This window comes from Pteronotus mesoamericanus, unplaced genomic scaffold (genome assembly GCF_021234165.1).
Source record: "Pteronotus mesoamericanus isolate MK-2021 breed Mesoamerican mustached bat unplaced genomic scaffold, CSHL_Meso_final scaffold_21, whole genome shotgun sequence".
Taxonomy (NCBI): Eukaryota; Metazoa; Chordata; class Mammalia; order Chiroptera; family Mormoopidae; genus Pteronotus; species Pteronotus mesoamericanus.
In genome coordinates, this window is record NW_026555310.1 from 32,172,535 (window position 1) to 32,190,153 (window position 17,619).

Consider the following 17,619-nt stretch of genomic DNA (forward strand, 5'->3'; position numbering starts at 1 on the left):
ACATTCTATACCTAGAACACATGGCACATAGTAGTCATTCAAGAAATTTTTGTCAATTGAATGAATATATATATACATGTGCATGTCTCAGGGTCTGAATGGTAAGTGCTCCTTAGGCTTGGGAGAATAAAGGGGGGAAATGGAGTTCATGCTGATGACAGATTTATTTTTTAATGGAGCCAGCAATACTGCCGCCAACAGACAGAATGAGGCACAATACCATTCCATTTCATCTGTTTTCCCCACTCCAAGCACACTGCAAATCTCCTCCACAAGCCTTCTTGTTTTCTACTTTGAGGACTGTTCCCTGCCTCCTCTTCCAGCCAAGCTGGGGCATGGGAGTGTGGGGAGACTTAAGACAGTTCCTTTGGGGATGTCCCCCAGCCTCTTTCTCTTGCCGAGTTCTTATGGCTGGAGGACAGACCTCAGAACTTTGGGACAAGCCTATCCCACCCTTGCCTTTCAGACTCAAATATATTGAGGTGACTTTTTTTAAGTAATGAAGAAGGAAGGAGGCTCTGGGTTGGGTGGAGAGGGAAGAAACAGAGAGATGGTGGCAAGCGCATCTCCTACAAGTGATTCCCAGGGAGTATCATTGTATTGCTGGTGGCAGCATGGCGGCCGAGGCACTGGGCACTGAGCTGCTGCACAGTGTTCCAGGTAACCAGGGCTCAGGCTGGGGTAGTGGTCACAACAGCTGGTGATCGTGAGTGGAGCTAATGGCACGGGAGGTCTCTGACAGCACAGTCACCCTACTGAAGTGGCTGCAGAGCACCATTCTCTAGGATGACTGTATAGCTTGTCCAAACCAGGATACCTTTGAAAGGGAAAGGGGGCATATAAATAATTAGGACAGCCAGTGTAGACTGGGACTATTTCAACCAAACTGAGATATATGCTCTCCCAATGGATGATTCTAAAGAGTGTTCTAGAAGACTAGGTAAAGTTAGTCCACCAAAGCAGCAAAGAGAGGGAGCAGTATTACCCTAGTGGGTAAGGCACTAATGATCTTATAAAACCTATCGGAGTCATTCAGGGACATGACAACAATAAAGTGAATCAGTAATGAGTGATTCAAATAAAGTGAGTCAGGGTGGGTGGCAATAAATGCAAGTCACCAGTATTGCCAGGGCTGCTAGGTGGTTTGATGGCTGAACGTTGAAGGAGTATCTATAGTGAAACATGATCAGAGAAATAAAGAATATAACATGGGGACCCAAACCCTTATGATCTAGCGGCTGCTTCAGCTTCCTTCCTTCTAGGACAGATCCCTGTGGCTCATGTTATAGGCCCTCTCGTTCATGGGCTGTTCCAGCAGGTCCTGCCTTTTCACTTGCAGGCATGAGTAGAAGGCTTCCCTTCCTGGGGTTTCATTTGCCTCCTCCCTCAATTGGCAAGAAGTGGCCCAACTTGGACTTCTAAGGACCATGGACCAAGCAGTCCACAGTCAGCCACCTTACATGCTCTGACATCTATGAGAAGGCAAGACCTCAGACATTGGCTGTACCTCCACGTTTCCAACTCAGGGCAAGGTGGAACAGTGCAGACCAGGAACTGAGGAGGAGTCCACAGAGGTGAATTCTACTACCTTCACCAAAGTCTTCCTTTCTCTCACCTCGGATCCTTGTGCCTCCACATGGCCATCACTCTTCTCCCCAGAGCACCCACCCTAGAAAGGAAGGGCAGAGATAGAGAGAAGCAGGAGCAAAATGAAATGGAAATGGAGGCTTTGAGAGAGAGAATTTTTCATTAAGTAGGCAGTTGGCATGGTCCCCAGAGAACTTTCTTCAGCTTCTCCTTCAAGTCAAGTCTGGTTGGTGGTGGGCAAGAGGTCTTCCCAGTCTTAGAAATATCAAGCCTCAATTAGGGTAAAAACTAGCTACAACATTTTGGTCATCTCTATGCCAGACCACAAGTGGTATCTACTCTAGAGGGGCTTTTTTAAGGTCATGTTGATAATGACTGTATTTCCAGTAACTTTCAGCCCCTCCTGCTCCTGGAAACTTCCCCAGCCACAGCCCCGATGCTTTGCCTGGGCCAAGCCCTCTCGCTCGCCCTGGAGTGAGGGGACCTGACTCCCAATTGTATATGAAACACAGAATGTGTCCCATATTACATTTGTTACCTTTCTCTTTTCTTTTGTACACTTTAAGCATCTCAGACCTGCCTGCTAAATCCCATATAATGAAATTCTGGTACTTGGTTTTAAAAAGCAAGCCTCACAAATGCTAGCAAAATAAATCTGAGCAACATGAGAACAGAATGCACTCCCTCTTAGCCTAGCCTAGCATTGCAGAAAATCAGACATGATTCTGCTCATACAGTTGATTCTAATAAAGTGGTGAATCAAAAACATTCAATCTCACTGGTGTGGAAATATATAATTCTGTTCCATGTTATATTTCTATCATCTTTGGAGTGTAATTTATACAAAGGAATCTTTAAAGACATTCAGACTCCAGAGATAATTGCTGTGTGACCAGTGCAATGTAGTCTATAAAACATAAAAGTCTGCAAGTCTGGTTGGCCGTTGATAACTTTTTACTCATAAAATTTTTTAATTAACTGTTTACTTTCCAGAAAGTATGAACACTTGTGAGATTGTTGTCTGTCTGTTAGACCAGAAGAATACCTTGGGGGCTCTCTTTTTCCCCTTTCAAGCATCGAGATAAAATTCCATTATTCTGTTTGATTTTTTTTTTTCAAAAAGTTTAAAAGCCTGCAATTATTTAACTAACAGAAGGAATCCCTGCTCTGTGATCTACTAGGAAAGATAAGAACCAGCCTTGCGGGAAGAGCTGGAAAAGAAAAGAGAGAAACAGAACAACCTAATGATTGCCAGATGGGGGTTCAGGGGGTGAAGGAACGGGCAAAAAAGGCAAGAGGGATTAAGAAGTACAAATTCCCAGTTACAAAAACAGTCAAGAGGGTGTAAAATATAGCATAGGGAATGTACAGTGTATATCACAATGATTATAACAATATTGTAATCACTGTGTATGGTGCCAATGGATACTAGACTTATTGGGGAGATCACTTTGTAAGGTATATAAATATATAAATATCTAATGACTATGTTGTGTACCTGAAACTAATAAAATGTTGTAGGTCAACTGTAATTGAAAAATAAATTTAAAAAAAAAGAAAAAGGAAAGGAAATAGAAGCAGTAAAACCCTGAGTTTGGGTAATTCAGGATTTGGGATTTGTCTATGGCTCGTAGCACCCCTTCCCTGGGGTGATCATAAGGAAGGCATAGGCTCTGCTCATGATGTTTGGGGTCCTCCTCTCCACTGGGCCCTGTTACTTGAAAGACAATAAAAACCCCTAAGCTCAATAGGAAACTGCCTTCTTGAGTCAGAGGCTCCCCAGGAAGATGGAGCAATAAAATGCTCAAAGGAGAGGAAGCTGTCAGCGCTGAAATTTGGATTAGGAGGAGGATGAAAAGAGAGCACAAAAGCAAAGAGAAAGGGAGGAAAGCAAAGCAACTGAGGGACAAATAAAAGCAGAGTAACAAGCCGTGGCTAGGTGGTTCAGTTGGTTGGAACACCATCTCATGGGCCAGCGGGTTGTGTGTTTAACTCCCAGTCAGGGCACATACCTGGGTTGTGGGTTCAATCCACAGTGAGGGTGCATACAGAAGACAACAAATTGATGTTTCTCTCTTATCTCAATGTTCCTCCCTCTCTCTCTCTCTCTCTCTCCTCTCACCCCTTTTTCTCTCTCTAAAAACAATAAACATATCTTTGGATGAGGATTTTTTAAAAAGCAGAGTAACAAGAAGGAAGAGAACATATATACCACCAGGGACCTGAGCAGCATGCATACACCCTGAGTAGAGATTACTTCATGGGATGGGGTGACAGAGATTTGCCCCCCAAGCTGTCCCTTGGACTAAGGACAGAAGAACGAGGCTCTAGGAAAGAGAGGACCCCAGAACAATGGCATTTGGGAAGGAGCCTGGTCATTGGGAATGACCCAGAGAGAGCCGGAAAGGAGCTGCTGATTATTATTATAGGATCACAAAATATACAGAAGTATACCATTTTTTAGTATATTTTATATCTTTAAACTTTTCTCATTCTGTTATTAGAGAGTTGTGTTACAACCATACATGTTTTGCTGGGTTTGTTGGGGGCAAGGAGGCGTATTCCGCAGACAAGGGGGAAGAAGGAGAAGTCAGGTTCCAAGAGTGGGAGCAGAAAAGTACTTAAAGTGACAGCGGAGCTGGATGAAGGAGGATTAGAGGGTTAGCGTTAGGGGGAAGAAGGGAAAAAGCCAGCTAAAAGACTTTTGACCCATACTTTCAAGACTCACCACACACATTTCATGACTGTGTACATGGGCTAGGCACCTTCTTAACCATCGGCGATAGTGAGCCTGGGCCTAGAAGATCATTTGCAGGTGCTGCTAAGGGTTCCCAGGAAGCCTCCAGAAAGAATTGCGGACCAAGAGCACTAGAGTGAGTGAGGAGCCATTCTTAGCGTGTGGCAGCCTTTGTAGCCAAAAGAATGGGGAGAGAAAGGGTAAGTAAAACTATTTGGCAAAGCCACCTTGAGTTACGGCTCTGACCCGCGAAGGTGTGTGAAACTTCTAGACGAGGCTAGAGTCCACTCCCAGGACATGACCCCCAGACCACCAGTGGTGCACAGTCACTCCTTACCTGCCTGCCTTCCCACTCTTCCCCTCCCTTTCAGATCGCAGCCCTTGGAGGGGCAGGGCGCTGCTCTGAGCTGATTCTGTAAGCAACAGGGCTCCCCAGTGGGCACCTCCTGATCAGAGGGAGTTTGTGTTCTTGGGGAACAGGCTGCTGCTGACCTTCCACATGCCTGCCTCCTTTGAGGTCAGAACCACCAGCCTCCACAAGAACTTCCTAGCCCCCGAACAGGCCAGGGTGAATGTATCTCCTGGGAAGAGCGGCCTCTGTGCCCAGCCATGGCCCTGGTATCTGCCTGAAGATGCAGGAGTCTGGGCCTGACCCAAGCCCTGTGCCAACCTGACCCTACTGGACAAGCACATGCTAGGGGTTGTGAGCAGGATGCAGAAGACTACCCAAGTGAGGGCCCCAGCCATGCTTGGTCAGGAGGGAGCGTGGGGGGAGAACTCAAGTTCAGTGGTCACAGACTTCTATTTCAACAAGAGGCAGGCAGGTAACATAAATGAGTGGAAAGGTCAGAAAGGGAGAGGTATAGTCAATTAAAGTCAACAGCCATAACTCACGAGGAGCCACCCCTACTATTTACTATTTTGTAAACAGTACAAAAAAATGTCAAAAGTCAATGCCCTCCCAACCCCTGGTCTTGAGGGCCAGCTGGTTTTGGAGTTTTTCCTTACTTTGTGGTATCTGAGCTTTTCTCAAGTCAGACAGTAGGTGGCGCTCAACCCAGAGAATTAGAAAAAAGGAACGGGAGAATTACTCAACTCATTTCCAGTAATGCTCCACCTTCCCCTCAGGGCCCTCTCCAGCCCCACCTCCTGTTCCCCTGGCCTGGGCCAAGTCCTCTGCGAGATCCCAGACGTCCCATTCCAGATGCCTGGCCTCAGAGCCAGAGAATTATTTCTGGGGAAGCCCCCACTCCACAAGCTGCCCAGGCAAGATGTGAGTGTGCCCTTAGAGAGGTCTGGAGGAGAGGAAAAGGGTGGGGAGAGGGAAAGGTGGGACCCAGGGGAGCATGTATACCCCATTCTCTCTCTCTCTCTCTCTCTCTCTCTCTCTCTCTCTCACACACACACACACACACACACACACACACACACACTCAGAGCCACTTAAAGCAGAGGGGAATTAGAAGTTGCCCTTAGCTCCCAGCAGCCTTCCTGGGCGGTGGTCAGGCACAATGCTCTGAACCAGGAAACTAACATACTTAGCTGTCCCTCCCTTGCACTGCCATGTCTCCCTCAGATCCCAGGGTGGGGTCGGAAGCAGAAAGTAGACCCCACTTTGTATGAGACTGTCCAGGAAGATAAGCAATGGTGGAAAACTCACCGTGGTGCTCAGGCTGACTAGGAGGCTGAAGGAATTGGGCCAGGGAGGGACAACGAGGGAGCTGGCAGAGGTATCCGGCCTCCAGGGCTGAGGCCACAGCTGCTAACACCTTTGCCAGGTCTCTCAGTCCCTTAGCATTGCCTGCCCTGACTCCTCAGGACTCCACAGGCCTCAGGCCATGGCTGTGTGGACTCATCTTGCCCTCACCCACACACAGGTGGTGGCTGCTCCTCTGGGGAGTCCTCCAGGCTTGCCCCACACACGGCGCCGTGCTCTTGGCCCAGCATCTACCCCAGCAGCTGAGGTTCCCTGGGTTCCCAGAGCCATACCTCAAAGGCCAAGAGAGGACCACTGTCATCGAGGCTCCGGAGGGCTTTGCTGTGAAGCTCGTGCTCCAGGACTTCGACCTGGAGCTGTCCCCAGACTGTGAGCAGGATTCTGTCACAGTGAGCTGGGGTCCTGGAGGGACTCTGGGGAGGGAGCCTCCTGGCCTGGAGCCCAGGGGCAGTGGGAGGTGGCAGGGCCCTGAATCTCGGAGGGTGGATGAAGAGCCCAGCCAGGTCAGGGGCACAGGCTGGCTCCCAGAGAGGCGAGGGTCTGCCCAAGTGCACAGCCTCCACCAGCAGCCCTGTCCCTGGCCATGCCACCATCTTGGTCCCAAAAGGACACACAAATGCTGCCAATCCCTGGAATAAAGAGCAAGGACTCACATATCAGTTATTAAAAACATATCATCAAGCATTTGCCGGGTGCCTGCTCTGTCAAGGCAGGAAACTGGGCATGAACAATAACAAAAGATTTGGTGACTACGTTTACCTTAAAGTTCTTATAAGGGCATTATTCAGAATAAGGACACTTTAAAAACAGTACTCGATGTTATTATTTGGTTTAAATCTTATTTATATCAAAATAATAGATGCACTGTTTGCTTGTTTTCAAATCAGAGGACTATAAGGCTTATGATGAAAAACAGCTGTCTCCAGCTTTACTCCTCACCCCATTCTACTCTCTGGGGCAGTTAGTCACAGTTCATGTAGCTGTTTCATCTGGCATTTAGTTTCATATGTACCAATGACATGCTTGTTCTGGTTTTGTTTGTGTGTGTATGTGTTTGGTTTTTATTGTTGTTGTTTTGTTTTACATATTATCCTTTAACTTTCAACTATAGAAGATAGGACTAGCTTTATCTCAGACCATCTTGCTTACACTTCCCCTCACCCAGCCTCCCAGGTTACCTATACTATCATTCTTAATTAAATTTGTAGTCACTATTTACAGTACTATGACTTTAAAATATTCACATCTGAGCACGTGATAGACAGTAATTATAGTTTCTTTTTTTCCTCCAACCTTTTGTTTCCCAGGAGTCAATAATTACATGAAGTTCTTTGGAGTTTTTTTGTTTGTTTTGTTCAACTCTTTGGTTTGCTTAGTTCTGTGTAATTAATGTCCTCAGACTCTTAGCCAACAGAGTAAATCTCTCAACACATTCAAGGACAAATCTCAATCTGAGTCCTCCTTTTCACGGGTGGCATTTCACCTAAAGATGCCTTGATGATTTATTCTTCAGTCTGAACTCTTTGCTGTCTGAGCCTTCACACTCTCTGGGAGTTCCCTTCTCCATCGTGCTGGGGATTCCCTTTACCTGTCCTGTGTTAAAACTGAACCCCAACGTCATTCTCTTTCTTGGTTTACTCCCTCACTGTTAGAGGAGCACTTTCTCCTCCAGGGAAGGTATGTGGGAGTCAGTTTTAGAGGATTTTACATAACCCTAAATGCCTTCATTCTACCCTCACAGCTGAAGGATTGTTTATCCAGCTTGCGTTCTAGGTTGGAAGTCATTTTCTCTCAGAATTTTGATGACATTATCTTCTTGCTCTGATGTTGTTAAGTCTGATAGCAGTATGATTTCTAGTCCTTAGTTTTTTCTCTCTAGAGTTCTTGGAATATTTTTTTTATTACCAGTATTCTGAACTTTCATTATGATGTGCCTTGATGTGGTTTGCTTTTTACTCATTGTACAGCATTCTTTTAATCTAGAGACTCTTTTAATCTAGTCCTTCAATTCTAAAAATGTTCTTATATTATTTTTAAAATTATTTCCAGGCACCTACTCTGTTTATTTTTTCTTTATGGAACTCCTATAATTTAGCTGTTGTATGTTCTGGACCGATTCTCTAGTTTTATTATTCATTCTGTTGTCTTTTTGTTCCACTTTCTGAGAGATTTCCTCATTTTATTTTATAAGATTTTATTTATTTATTTTTAGACAGAGGGGAAAGGAGGGAGAAAGAAAGGGAGAGAAACATCAATGTGCGGTTGCCTCTCACGCACCCTCTGCTGAGGACCTGGCTGGCAATCTAGGTATGTGCCCTGTCTGGGAATTGAACCAGCAATCCTTCAGTTCACAGACGGTGCTCAATCCACTGAGCCACACCAGCCAGATTTCCTCATTTTAAATACTCACTTTAATGGTTTTTTTCTGTTGACATTTTTTTTATGACTAAAGACTCATTTTCTAAATGTGCCCTTTCACAGAATATTGTTCTTATTTCATAGACTGTACTCTTTTCACTGTAATGGGATTATTTTTAAATGTTGTTTCTGTTCCCCGTATTATCTCTACTTTGGTGAGTTCTTTTTTTACTCTTCATTTGTTTTGTCCCTGCTTTTCCTGTCAGAGACTCTCCTACAATGTCTGATAATCCTTGGCCCTTCCTTTATATTTAAAAAGGAAGTACTAGAATGATATCGGATGCTCTGTGAAGACAGCTAAAATTTGTGAAATGACAAGTTTGAAAATAGGGCTATCAGCAAGGTGAATTAGATGTGCTGTGGGGCCTGCCCAAATGCCAGTCCTCAGAAGTGTGTTCTTGGGCGACAGCCACTTCAGAAGGGAATCCTCTGGTCTCCAGAATGAGTTGCCTGCTTTCTGGTAAACGAGCAGAGGCATCTCACTGTCTGACATGTAGACTTTTACCTAATCCCCCTGTTTTCAGTACTGGTCTCACTCCCTCTTGTCAAGTGTCCCAGGGAATCCCAAGTCCAGGGTCTCTGGCTCACACTCAGGTCTCCTGCCAGAGGGAGTTGCCTGGATGCACAGGGTGGGCAAAAGGGTCTAGAATTCTGAGGTCTCCCTACATAGCCTTCTATTAGCCCCTACCCCCGGCCCCACTCATCCGCATCCTCAGGGGTTCCTGGTTATCCTGATTTCCGTGATAAGAATCTGCTTGCTTTATGTTGGCTTCCACCTCTGCAGAGTCAGATCCTTAGTTGCCCCTTTTCCATCTCCATTCCACATTCCAAGATGTTATTGACATCTCTCAACTGCTGTCATCTCCTCTCACTGTTTCGTCCTTGATCGTGTATATCATTTTATCCCTTTGCTGTCATAGTAGTGGGATTTGAGGTGGGAGAGGAGATAAATGCATGTGTTTATTGCTGCAGATTTAAACAGAAGCCAACACCATACTTTATTCAATTCAGCCTGTATTGGTTGAGCACCTACCATGAGCCCTGTTCTTCTTAGTCATGGAAAGTTTTAAGCCCAGCCTGACTCTTCCCTTGTCATTGAGGAAGTTCAAGCTCAGGAATAGCATTCTTTCCTCCTCTCTGCTGCCAGAGCAAGTTACACACGCACACCTGAAATGCAGAATTCAACACACTGTAGTCTAGTTCATGGTTTACTTGTCAGTAACCTCAACTGACTATGTGTTCAGGAGCAGAACCCTGTCATTCATGGCTGCATCCCCAGCACCTCGCATAGTGTCTTACACATAGAACATAATAACTGTTTGTGGAAGAAATAAATGAAAGAATGAACAAAACCCAAGCTTGCCATATGTGTGGGACACACAACAGAATGAACTTTGAGTGAGCAGGTGCTTAGTGTCATCTTTACCACTGCTCTTCATGCGCATACTAGACTTAGGATGTGCTGTCCTGACTGCACGAGGCATCACAGGCCATTTTACAGGAGGGGAAACTAAGATCTGGGCTGGTTAATTAACTGCCCACGTCACACAGGGAGTTAAAAGCAAAGTCTGGAATTTAACATGGGTCTTAAGACTCATGGTCATGTGTTCATTCTACTTTGGTAGTTAGACTCCTAAGTGATTCTGTTTAGCCAACAACTCATGAGGAAGGTAAAAAAAGAAAAAGCTGGGACAACCAAGTAGATCAATAAAGGACAGCTTCACAGAACAAAGAGGTTTCTTCCCCAAGAGGAAGGCCCCTTAAATATGGGGCTTAAATTAGTTGATGTTCTGACGAAAAGAACAGTAGTAGGACATGTCCAAGCAAGGCATGTGGGGTGATGGAGAAATTTTCTTCATGTCAACTTTGACCCAGTTAATGTGATCACAGTGAGAAAGGCTGAACAGCCGATTAAAGGAATTTGAGACTATGGGAGAATGAGGGGATGAAGAACTAGCAAGAACCTAGGAGGTGGGTCAATATGAAAATCAGAAATTAAATGGAATAAATAAATAAATAAATAAATAAACGACATGAGCTGAGCAGGGAGCCGGTGTCCCAAATAGAGATTAAGCATGAAGCATAAGCCAGGGGAACTGCTTCCGAGAGGTGTCATTCCTGGGTTGGAGAACCCACAGCAAGGAATCTGAGCAGGGGCGAGGCAGTCAAAAGGGGTTTGAAACAGAGACAACCTGCTTAAAGAACATGTAAGTTAAGCAACAATAGGCAGTGTATCGGTACTGTGTACATTTGTGTCCTTAGATTCCCACACTTTGTGAGGTTTTATTTACAGTTCAGTTGGAGGAGGGACACTCCAAAAACGAGAACAGGAAAGACCAGAAATACCAGGTCAGTCTTTGCAGAGGGTCTTATTGCATCACAGATGTTGGCCCACAGGAAGTTACTCAGAGAAGTAGAAGGGGATGGGGTTGGAGGAAGCCAGAAGGGAGGGACTTAGGTCTGTTTTTTCATCCACTCAAAGCTGTGGTGCTATAGGCACCATGTTGAGCATCTAGGATTCAGTGGTCAGCAAAATAAATATATTTCCTGCTTCCTTAGAACTTACAATCCAGTGGACTATTCAGGGAGCCCTGGGGTTCCCAAGGAAGTTCTTTTTATTGACTTACTTTTAATTATAATTGGTATTTATATTGGTTTCAGGTATACAACATACTGAGTCAATATTTATATAGCTTACGAGGTGATCACCACAATAAGTCTAGCAGCCACCTGTCACTAAACAGAGTTATTATGAGGTTATTGACTCTATTCCCAAGGAGCCTCTTGAAAGAAGATATGGTGGGCTTCATGAGGTAATTATAACAGGCTAAAGAAATATGCAAGGTGTCTGGTCATATCTGGAAAAAACTTGGGAGTCAATAATGAACAAGAAGCTACTTGAGCAAGGTTCCACAGGGTACAGCTTCCTGGCCCCAGAGGTGTACAGACCTGTCAGATGGGAGTGGAGTCCATGCCCACGAGTGCTGCTGGGACCACCTGTGGTGCAGATTCACCCCACACCTGCCTGCCCTACTTTCCTCCCCTTTCAGATCACAGCCAGTGGGATGGATCCAAGCCTATTCTGTGACCAGCAGTGCCCTCCACTGGGGAGCCCCCAAGGTCAGAGGGAGTTTGTGTCCTCAGGGAACCATGTGCAGCTGACTTTCCGTGTACCTGCCTCCTTTGAGGACAGGGCAGCTGGCCTCCACAAGGGATTCCTGATCCTCTACCAAGCCGTGAGTGAGTGTCCATCCTGGGGGTGAACTCTCTGCCCATAGCCATGGCCCCTGGTATCTTGAAGCAACAAGCGGAAGCTTGCGTGATTGTTGAGGCTGGGGGCTCAGGGACGACGCCAGGGCCCAGCCCTTCCCCGCCCCCTCCGGGCCCCTGCTGGTGAGCTGCCCAGTTAAGGAGCAGCCAATGCTCAGCTCCAGCGATTGTTGCCATGCTGAGTTACTGGCCCAGGGTTTGCAGATCACTTCATTTTTCATGAGAAGCCAAAAATACAGATTTTAAGTGAAATTTCAGATTTTCAAATGGTAACCCAGAATTTTTCTTTTGAAAGATAATATATGCACATGATAAAAATTTCAAAAAAAAATATGGTAAAAAGTAAGTCTTCCTCTTGCCTCTGGCTCTTAGTCCGTGACCACCTTGTCCAGAAACAGCTCTGTCCTCCATTTTCTAGGTTTTCTTCCAAAGACAGTCTATGCCATTCAAACAGTTTGCATAATATTCACAATGTTTTAAATTTCACATTTTTCACTCAACAATATATCTTAACGATCATTCCATATACATGTGGCTAGCATATCCTAGTTCTTTTTAGTGACTATATAGTATTTCTTTGACTGATGTCATAATATATTTAATTAGTCCTCCGCTGATAGATACTTCGCTGCCACAAACAGTACTGCTATGGATAGCTTGCATATACATCTTAGAGCACGTATATGAGGGTGAATCCTTAGAAATGAAAATGCTGGGTGAAAATAATTACAATTTTAATTTTGATGTTGCTAAATTTCCCTCCAGAGAGGCTTTGCTAATTTACACTCCCACTCATCATGTCTGAAAATGCCTGTTTCCCCATATCCTACTTATCACAGTTATTTTCAAACACTTAGCATTGACAATCTGATCAGTGAAAAATAGTTCAAATGTTAAAAAAAAAAAAAAAAAGACTGCAGTTCAAACTAAATATGCCCATGGGCCAGAATCAGTCCCTGGGTTGCCCATTCGCAATTCTGTTCTAGGTGCTAATGACCACTTTTTTTCCTATAGGTATGAACTACAGTCAGCCCATCAGCCAGGTTAGCGGGGACTCCGAGGCCACACACACACCTGGAGGCAACTCCTCCAAGACCCAGAACCACTGCCAGGAGCCCTATTATCAGGCGGTGCCAGCAGGTGAGTCCCCACTTGCTGGGGAGCCAGCTTCTACCTGCCTTACTCCCACCAAGAGGACTGTGGCACCTACTTTTTTAGCCCCACGTCCCAATTCTGAGCCTGTTTCTTTGCCTCACCTCATTTCACACAGGGACACTCACCTGCACAGCCCAAGGCCCTAGGAAAGAGACACAGGACAGGGAGGAGGTTCCTCACTGTGTGCCCGGTGAGTAGTGACCTGCCAGTGCTGTAACTGTGGCCACTTTCCAGACAGGACTCAGCTGTACGTGGGGCCTGTGGAACCAGAGGATACAGGGATTAAGGGAAAGCCTTAGAGCAGAAAGAGGAGATAGAGGCCGAAGGGGAGGAAGAATAGGGGAACCAAGAAGGCCCAGACACAGAAAGGCAAAGAGCTTGCCCCTTATTCTTCAAAGATCAAGATATAACTGAGAAAGTAAAAGCATGAAGGAAGTTAATCAGATGGGGAAGGAGACAGAGGGGCAGAGTAGAAATAAGAGAAAAGCCTTTCCTGGTACAGTATGCTTTAAGGATACACAGGCAGGCACTCGGTCCTCCAAATATCTCCCTACCTCGATGCTCCAGGGCCAGAAAGTCCCTCCCTTTTTTGTTTTGGGGTGTGGGGTTTTTTTTTAGTTTTTTTACTGAGATCAAAATCACCATTTTATAGTGTACAATTTAGTAGTTTTTAGGGTATTTACAATGTTGTGCAACCATTACCACTAATTCTAAAACATTCCCATCATCCCCAAAATAAACCCAGTACCTCCAACTCTCCCCTCCTTCATCCTCCAGCAACCACTAATCTGCTTTCTGTCTCTATGGATTTCCCTATTCTGAACATTTCATATCAATGGAATCATTCAATATGTGGCCTTTTGTGTCTGACTGCTTTCATTTAGCATAATGCCTTCAAGGTTCATCCACATTTTACCCTGTGTCAGTACTTCATTCTTTTCATGACCAAAGCAAATTCCACTGTGTGGATACACCACATTTTGTTTATCCATTCATTAGTCGATGGACATTTGGGTTGTTTCCACTTTTTGCCTTTTATGGACAATGCTGCCATGAGCATTCAGATACAAGTTTTTATTTGAACATGTTTTCAGCTCCCTTGGGTAGGTACCTAGGAAGGGAATTGCCAGTGTTGGGTTCCATCGTAACTCTACGAGTATGTGTGACTTTTTAAGGGGTCGCCAAACTGTTTTCCATAATGGTTGCACCGTTTTAAATTCCCATCAGCAGTATGTGAAGATTCAAGTCCCATTTTTTGAAACCCATTTTTTGAGTCAAAGCATTGCCTTTCTAACCCAATCTGAATAAATTTCTCAAATTTTACTCCTGATCCACAGAAAGCTCTAGGAGAAGCCTGAAGTAGTGCTTTGTGGGGGGTTGGAGGACAAGTAGTATTGGGAGATGTTAAAAATGAAGAAATGGCAGAAAGGAGAATCAAGAGACACTGAAGGCCAATTCTGTTTGCTGCATGAGTTTGCTCACAGTGGTCCCACCCAGAGTCTAAAAAAGTGGCTTAAAATGGCTAAGGGGGCAGGAGGAAGAACATTTCACAGGAGAAGACCTCTAATAAATGTGGCTTGATGCATGCTGATTTCGCACTCTTACCTCTCCTCTCTTTCAGTCTGTGGAAGGCCAATCACTCCCATCACCCAGAACCAGGAGGCCCAAGGTTCTTCCAAAGCTAAGTTGGGTAACTTCCCATGGCAAGCCTTCACCAGTATCTATGGCCGTGGAGGTGGGGCTCTGCTAGGCGACAGATGGATCCTCACTGCCGCCCACACCATCTATCCCAAGGACAGCGTCTTTCTTGGGAAGAAGAGGCATGTGGATGTGTTCCTGGGCCACACAAACATAGATGAGATGATAAAACTGGGAAACCATCCTGTGCGCCGCGTGGTTGTGCACCCGGACTACCGACAGAACGAGTCCTACAACTTCAACGGGGACATTGCCCTCCTGGAACTCCAGCACAGTGTGCCCCTCGGCCCCCACCTCCTCCCGGTCTGTCTGCCCGAGAGCGAGACCCTCTACCGCAATGGCCTGATGGGCTATGTCAGTGGGTTTGGCGTGGAGAAGGGCTGGTTAACTACTGAGTTGAAATACTCAAGACTGCTGGTCGCCCCAAGGGAGGCCTGCGAGGCCTGGCTCCAAGAGAAACAGAGGACTGATGTATTTTCTGACAACATGTTCTGTGCCGGGGATAAGACACGGCAGCAGAGTGTCTGCCAGGGGGACAGTGGTGGTGCCTATGTAGTATGGGATGATCGTGCCCATCACTGGGTGGCCACGGGCATTGTATCCTGGGGCGTTGGATGTGGCAAAGGGTATGGCTTCTATACCAAAGTGCTCAACTATGTGGGCTGGATCAAGGGAGTGATGGGTGGGGAGGGCTGACCCTGCACACACTGAGCAATGGCGCCAGTACTGCCAGACCCAGGCAGAGGAGGGTTGAAAGTGAAGACTGAGCCCTGCGGGTGGGGAGGGAGGGAGCCAGGGAATCCGTATTTGAACCACTGTGTGAGAGAGAACTCCTCTGCTCGAGGCTGACCCCACCCTAGATAAGAAGGGCATTCCTCCAGCCCCTCCTCACCCTCCACCTTCCGGTGAGTGTGCACTATGCCCAGGAAAGCCCTGTATATCTCGCTGAGCTTCACTTTGAACTTTATCACCTGCTGACACAGCTTCATCTGTCTCTCCTGAGAGACAGCCAACGTCTCATCCCCCTGTTCAAGTGGCGTATGGGAGAAGTGGTCTTAATTGCATTTCATCTCTGAAACATTCTAAAGCCCCTATAGTTGACCTCCAAAGATTCAAACTATCAGCTGCACCACCTACCACAACTCCTAGCTGCAATTACAGTGATAACTGGGTTTTTGTTACATCTTCCACATACTGAGCAATCCACACATGTTATTTCATTGACTCCTCACACAAAGTTTGCAAAGGAAGTGTTATAACCCATATTTTAAATGAGGAAACTGAAGTTCAGAGAGAGAAAGTGACTTGCCCAGACGCCACAGCTGATCCAGGACTGCAAAGGCCATTTGCTTTCCAGTGCGCCTCGACGCCTCTCGGGGTCCTCTGGACGTGCTGTATCGCCCACGTCCACTTCCCAATCCCCACATCCCTACAGACTCTCACTCCCTGGGAGTTCCAGCTGTAGTCAGGATGATGACACCTAGCTCACACTTTCCTGGGGCCCCATGACCTGCAGGCACCACATCCTGAGCCCAGTCCTGGGCTGGATGTCCCTGCAGGCGCCCCCAGTGCCACGGGACACCCCAGGCCATGCTCCACCTGAGACACCAGCTCTTTAATTTTTAACGAGGACATGAGGTGATTTAGAGTAAAAAGTGCAAATAAAATACACTTGTTCAAATAGGACAAGAAAATGAATGAAACAGAAGAGAATGAATTTGCTAGTGCTGAAAATCAAGGTTAAAGGATAAATTTATCTTTGAAAAATAGGATTCAAAGGTGTACATATATGTGGTTACTTCTATTTTATAAAACTGTACATAGTATAAAAGGCCATTAAAAATACTTTAAAATATTCATCAGAGGTTGTTTTAAGTGATATAACTCTGGCTGTTTTGTTTTCCCTTGTTCTTCTCTATTTGCTAAATTTTATTTAATGAGCATGTATTAGTTTTATTTTTTAATTTTTATTATTGAAAAAAATGATATGAGTTTCTCCCTACCAAGGCAAAAAAATATATACCTATATCTAGATATCTAAATATATATAACATATTTATATATTATATATTTATATATATTTATGTATGGTGTATATATACCATAAATATATATACCAGATATATATACACCATATATTTAGATATCTTGGTATAGATATAATTATAGGCTTAGCCACAGAGGAAAACCTACCATTACCTTTAGGTAGAAAATTTTCCCCCAGAATCAAATCTTAAGAGGAATGAACAATATAATAGACAATATCTTCAAATACTGGTTTTAAAACAAGTGCCTGAACAATCTTTATATAGCTGTTCCTTCTTTCAATTCTTAGTGTAAGTCAAGGGTATAAGACAAATGTGTAAGGAAATGTTATTTTGAGTGGTTGGGCAGAGTGGAGTTTGGGCTGAGACTGAACTGACAAGGTCCATGTTTGTCACTTCCCAGCCGTGTTGCACAACACCAGGACAGAACTCAGAGTCTGTAAGATGGGATAGGAGAGCTTCGGCTAAGACTTACCTTCTTTTTTATTTAAGATTTTATTTATTTTTAGGGAGATAGGGAGGGAGGGAGAAAGAAAGGGAGAGAAAAATCCATATGTGAGAGATACATCCATTAGGTTGCCTCTCAAGCCCTCAACAGGGGACCCAGCCCACAACCCAGTTATGTGCCATGACTGGGAATCAAACTGGTGATCTTCCAGTTCGCAGGCTGGTGCTCAATCTACTGAGCCACACCAGCCAGGGCAGACTTACTTTCTTGAACCACCTCCTCCTTCCCTGTGACCTCTGCCATCCTGCCCTATCATGAACCCATATACACACACTGCGGCCAGGATGTTCACGTGCAATTTGCTACACAAAAGTCCCCCTCTTTCTTGTCTCCTGTTCTGGTCCTTATGCTTCTTTCATATCTTTTGTCTTTCTTAACCTGACAAGGCCATGGGTCATGTCATGGATCAGCCCTGCCAATAAGAGTCATCCCTTAGCTCCAACATACAAGCCTGCCGCAGAAAACCTCCAGACCTGCGTTAATC

The 17,619-nt window shown here is 45.3% G+C and overlaps 1 protein-coding gene across 1 annotated transcript; it reads left to right on the forward strand.

Moving 5' to 3' along the window:
- The first annotated feature begins 614 nt into the window (after nt 1-614).
- Nucleotides 615-16,413, forward strand: C1RL (complement C1r subcomponent like). Its single transcript, XM_054590840.1, has 7 exons — nt 615-660; nt 5,453-5,597; nt 6,202-6,430; nt 11,510-11,699; nt 12,744-12,869; nt 13,000-13,074; nt 14,506-16,413. The coding sequence occupies exons 1-7, from the start codon at nt 615-617 to the stop codon at nt 15,276-15,278; spliced, it is 1,584 nt and encodes a 527-aa protein (XP_054446815.1). The 3' UTR covers nt 15,279-16,413.
- Nucleotides 16,414-17,619: the final 1,206 nt, after the last annotated feature.

What these genes read in the sequence shown, in the direction of transcription:
- C1RL (XM_054590840.1), top strand. Translation starts at nt 615, where the DNA reads ATGGCGGCCGAGGCACTGGGCACTGAGCTGCTGCACAGTGTTCCAG. An exon ending in GCTGCTGCACAGTGTTCCAG is followed by an intron (nt 661 to 5,452) that starts GTAACCAGGGCT and finishes CCTTCCCCTCAG; the next exon opens with GGCCCTCTCCAGCCCCACCT. An exon ending in TTATCAGGCGGTGCCAGCAG is followed by an intron (nt 12,870 to 12,999) that starts GTGAGTCCCCAC and finishes CATTTCACACAG; the next exon opens with GGACACTCACCTGCACAGCC.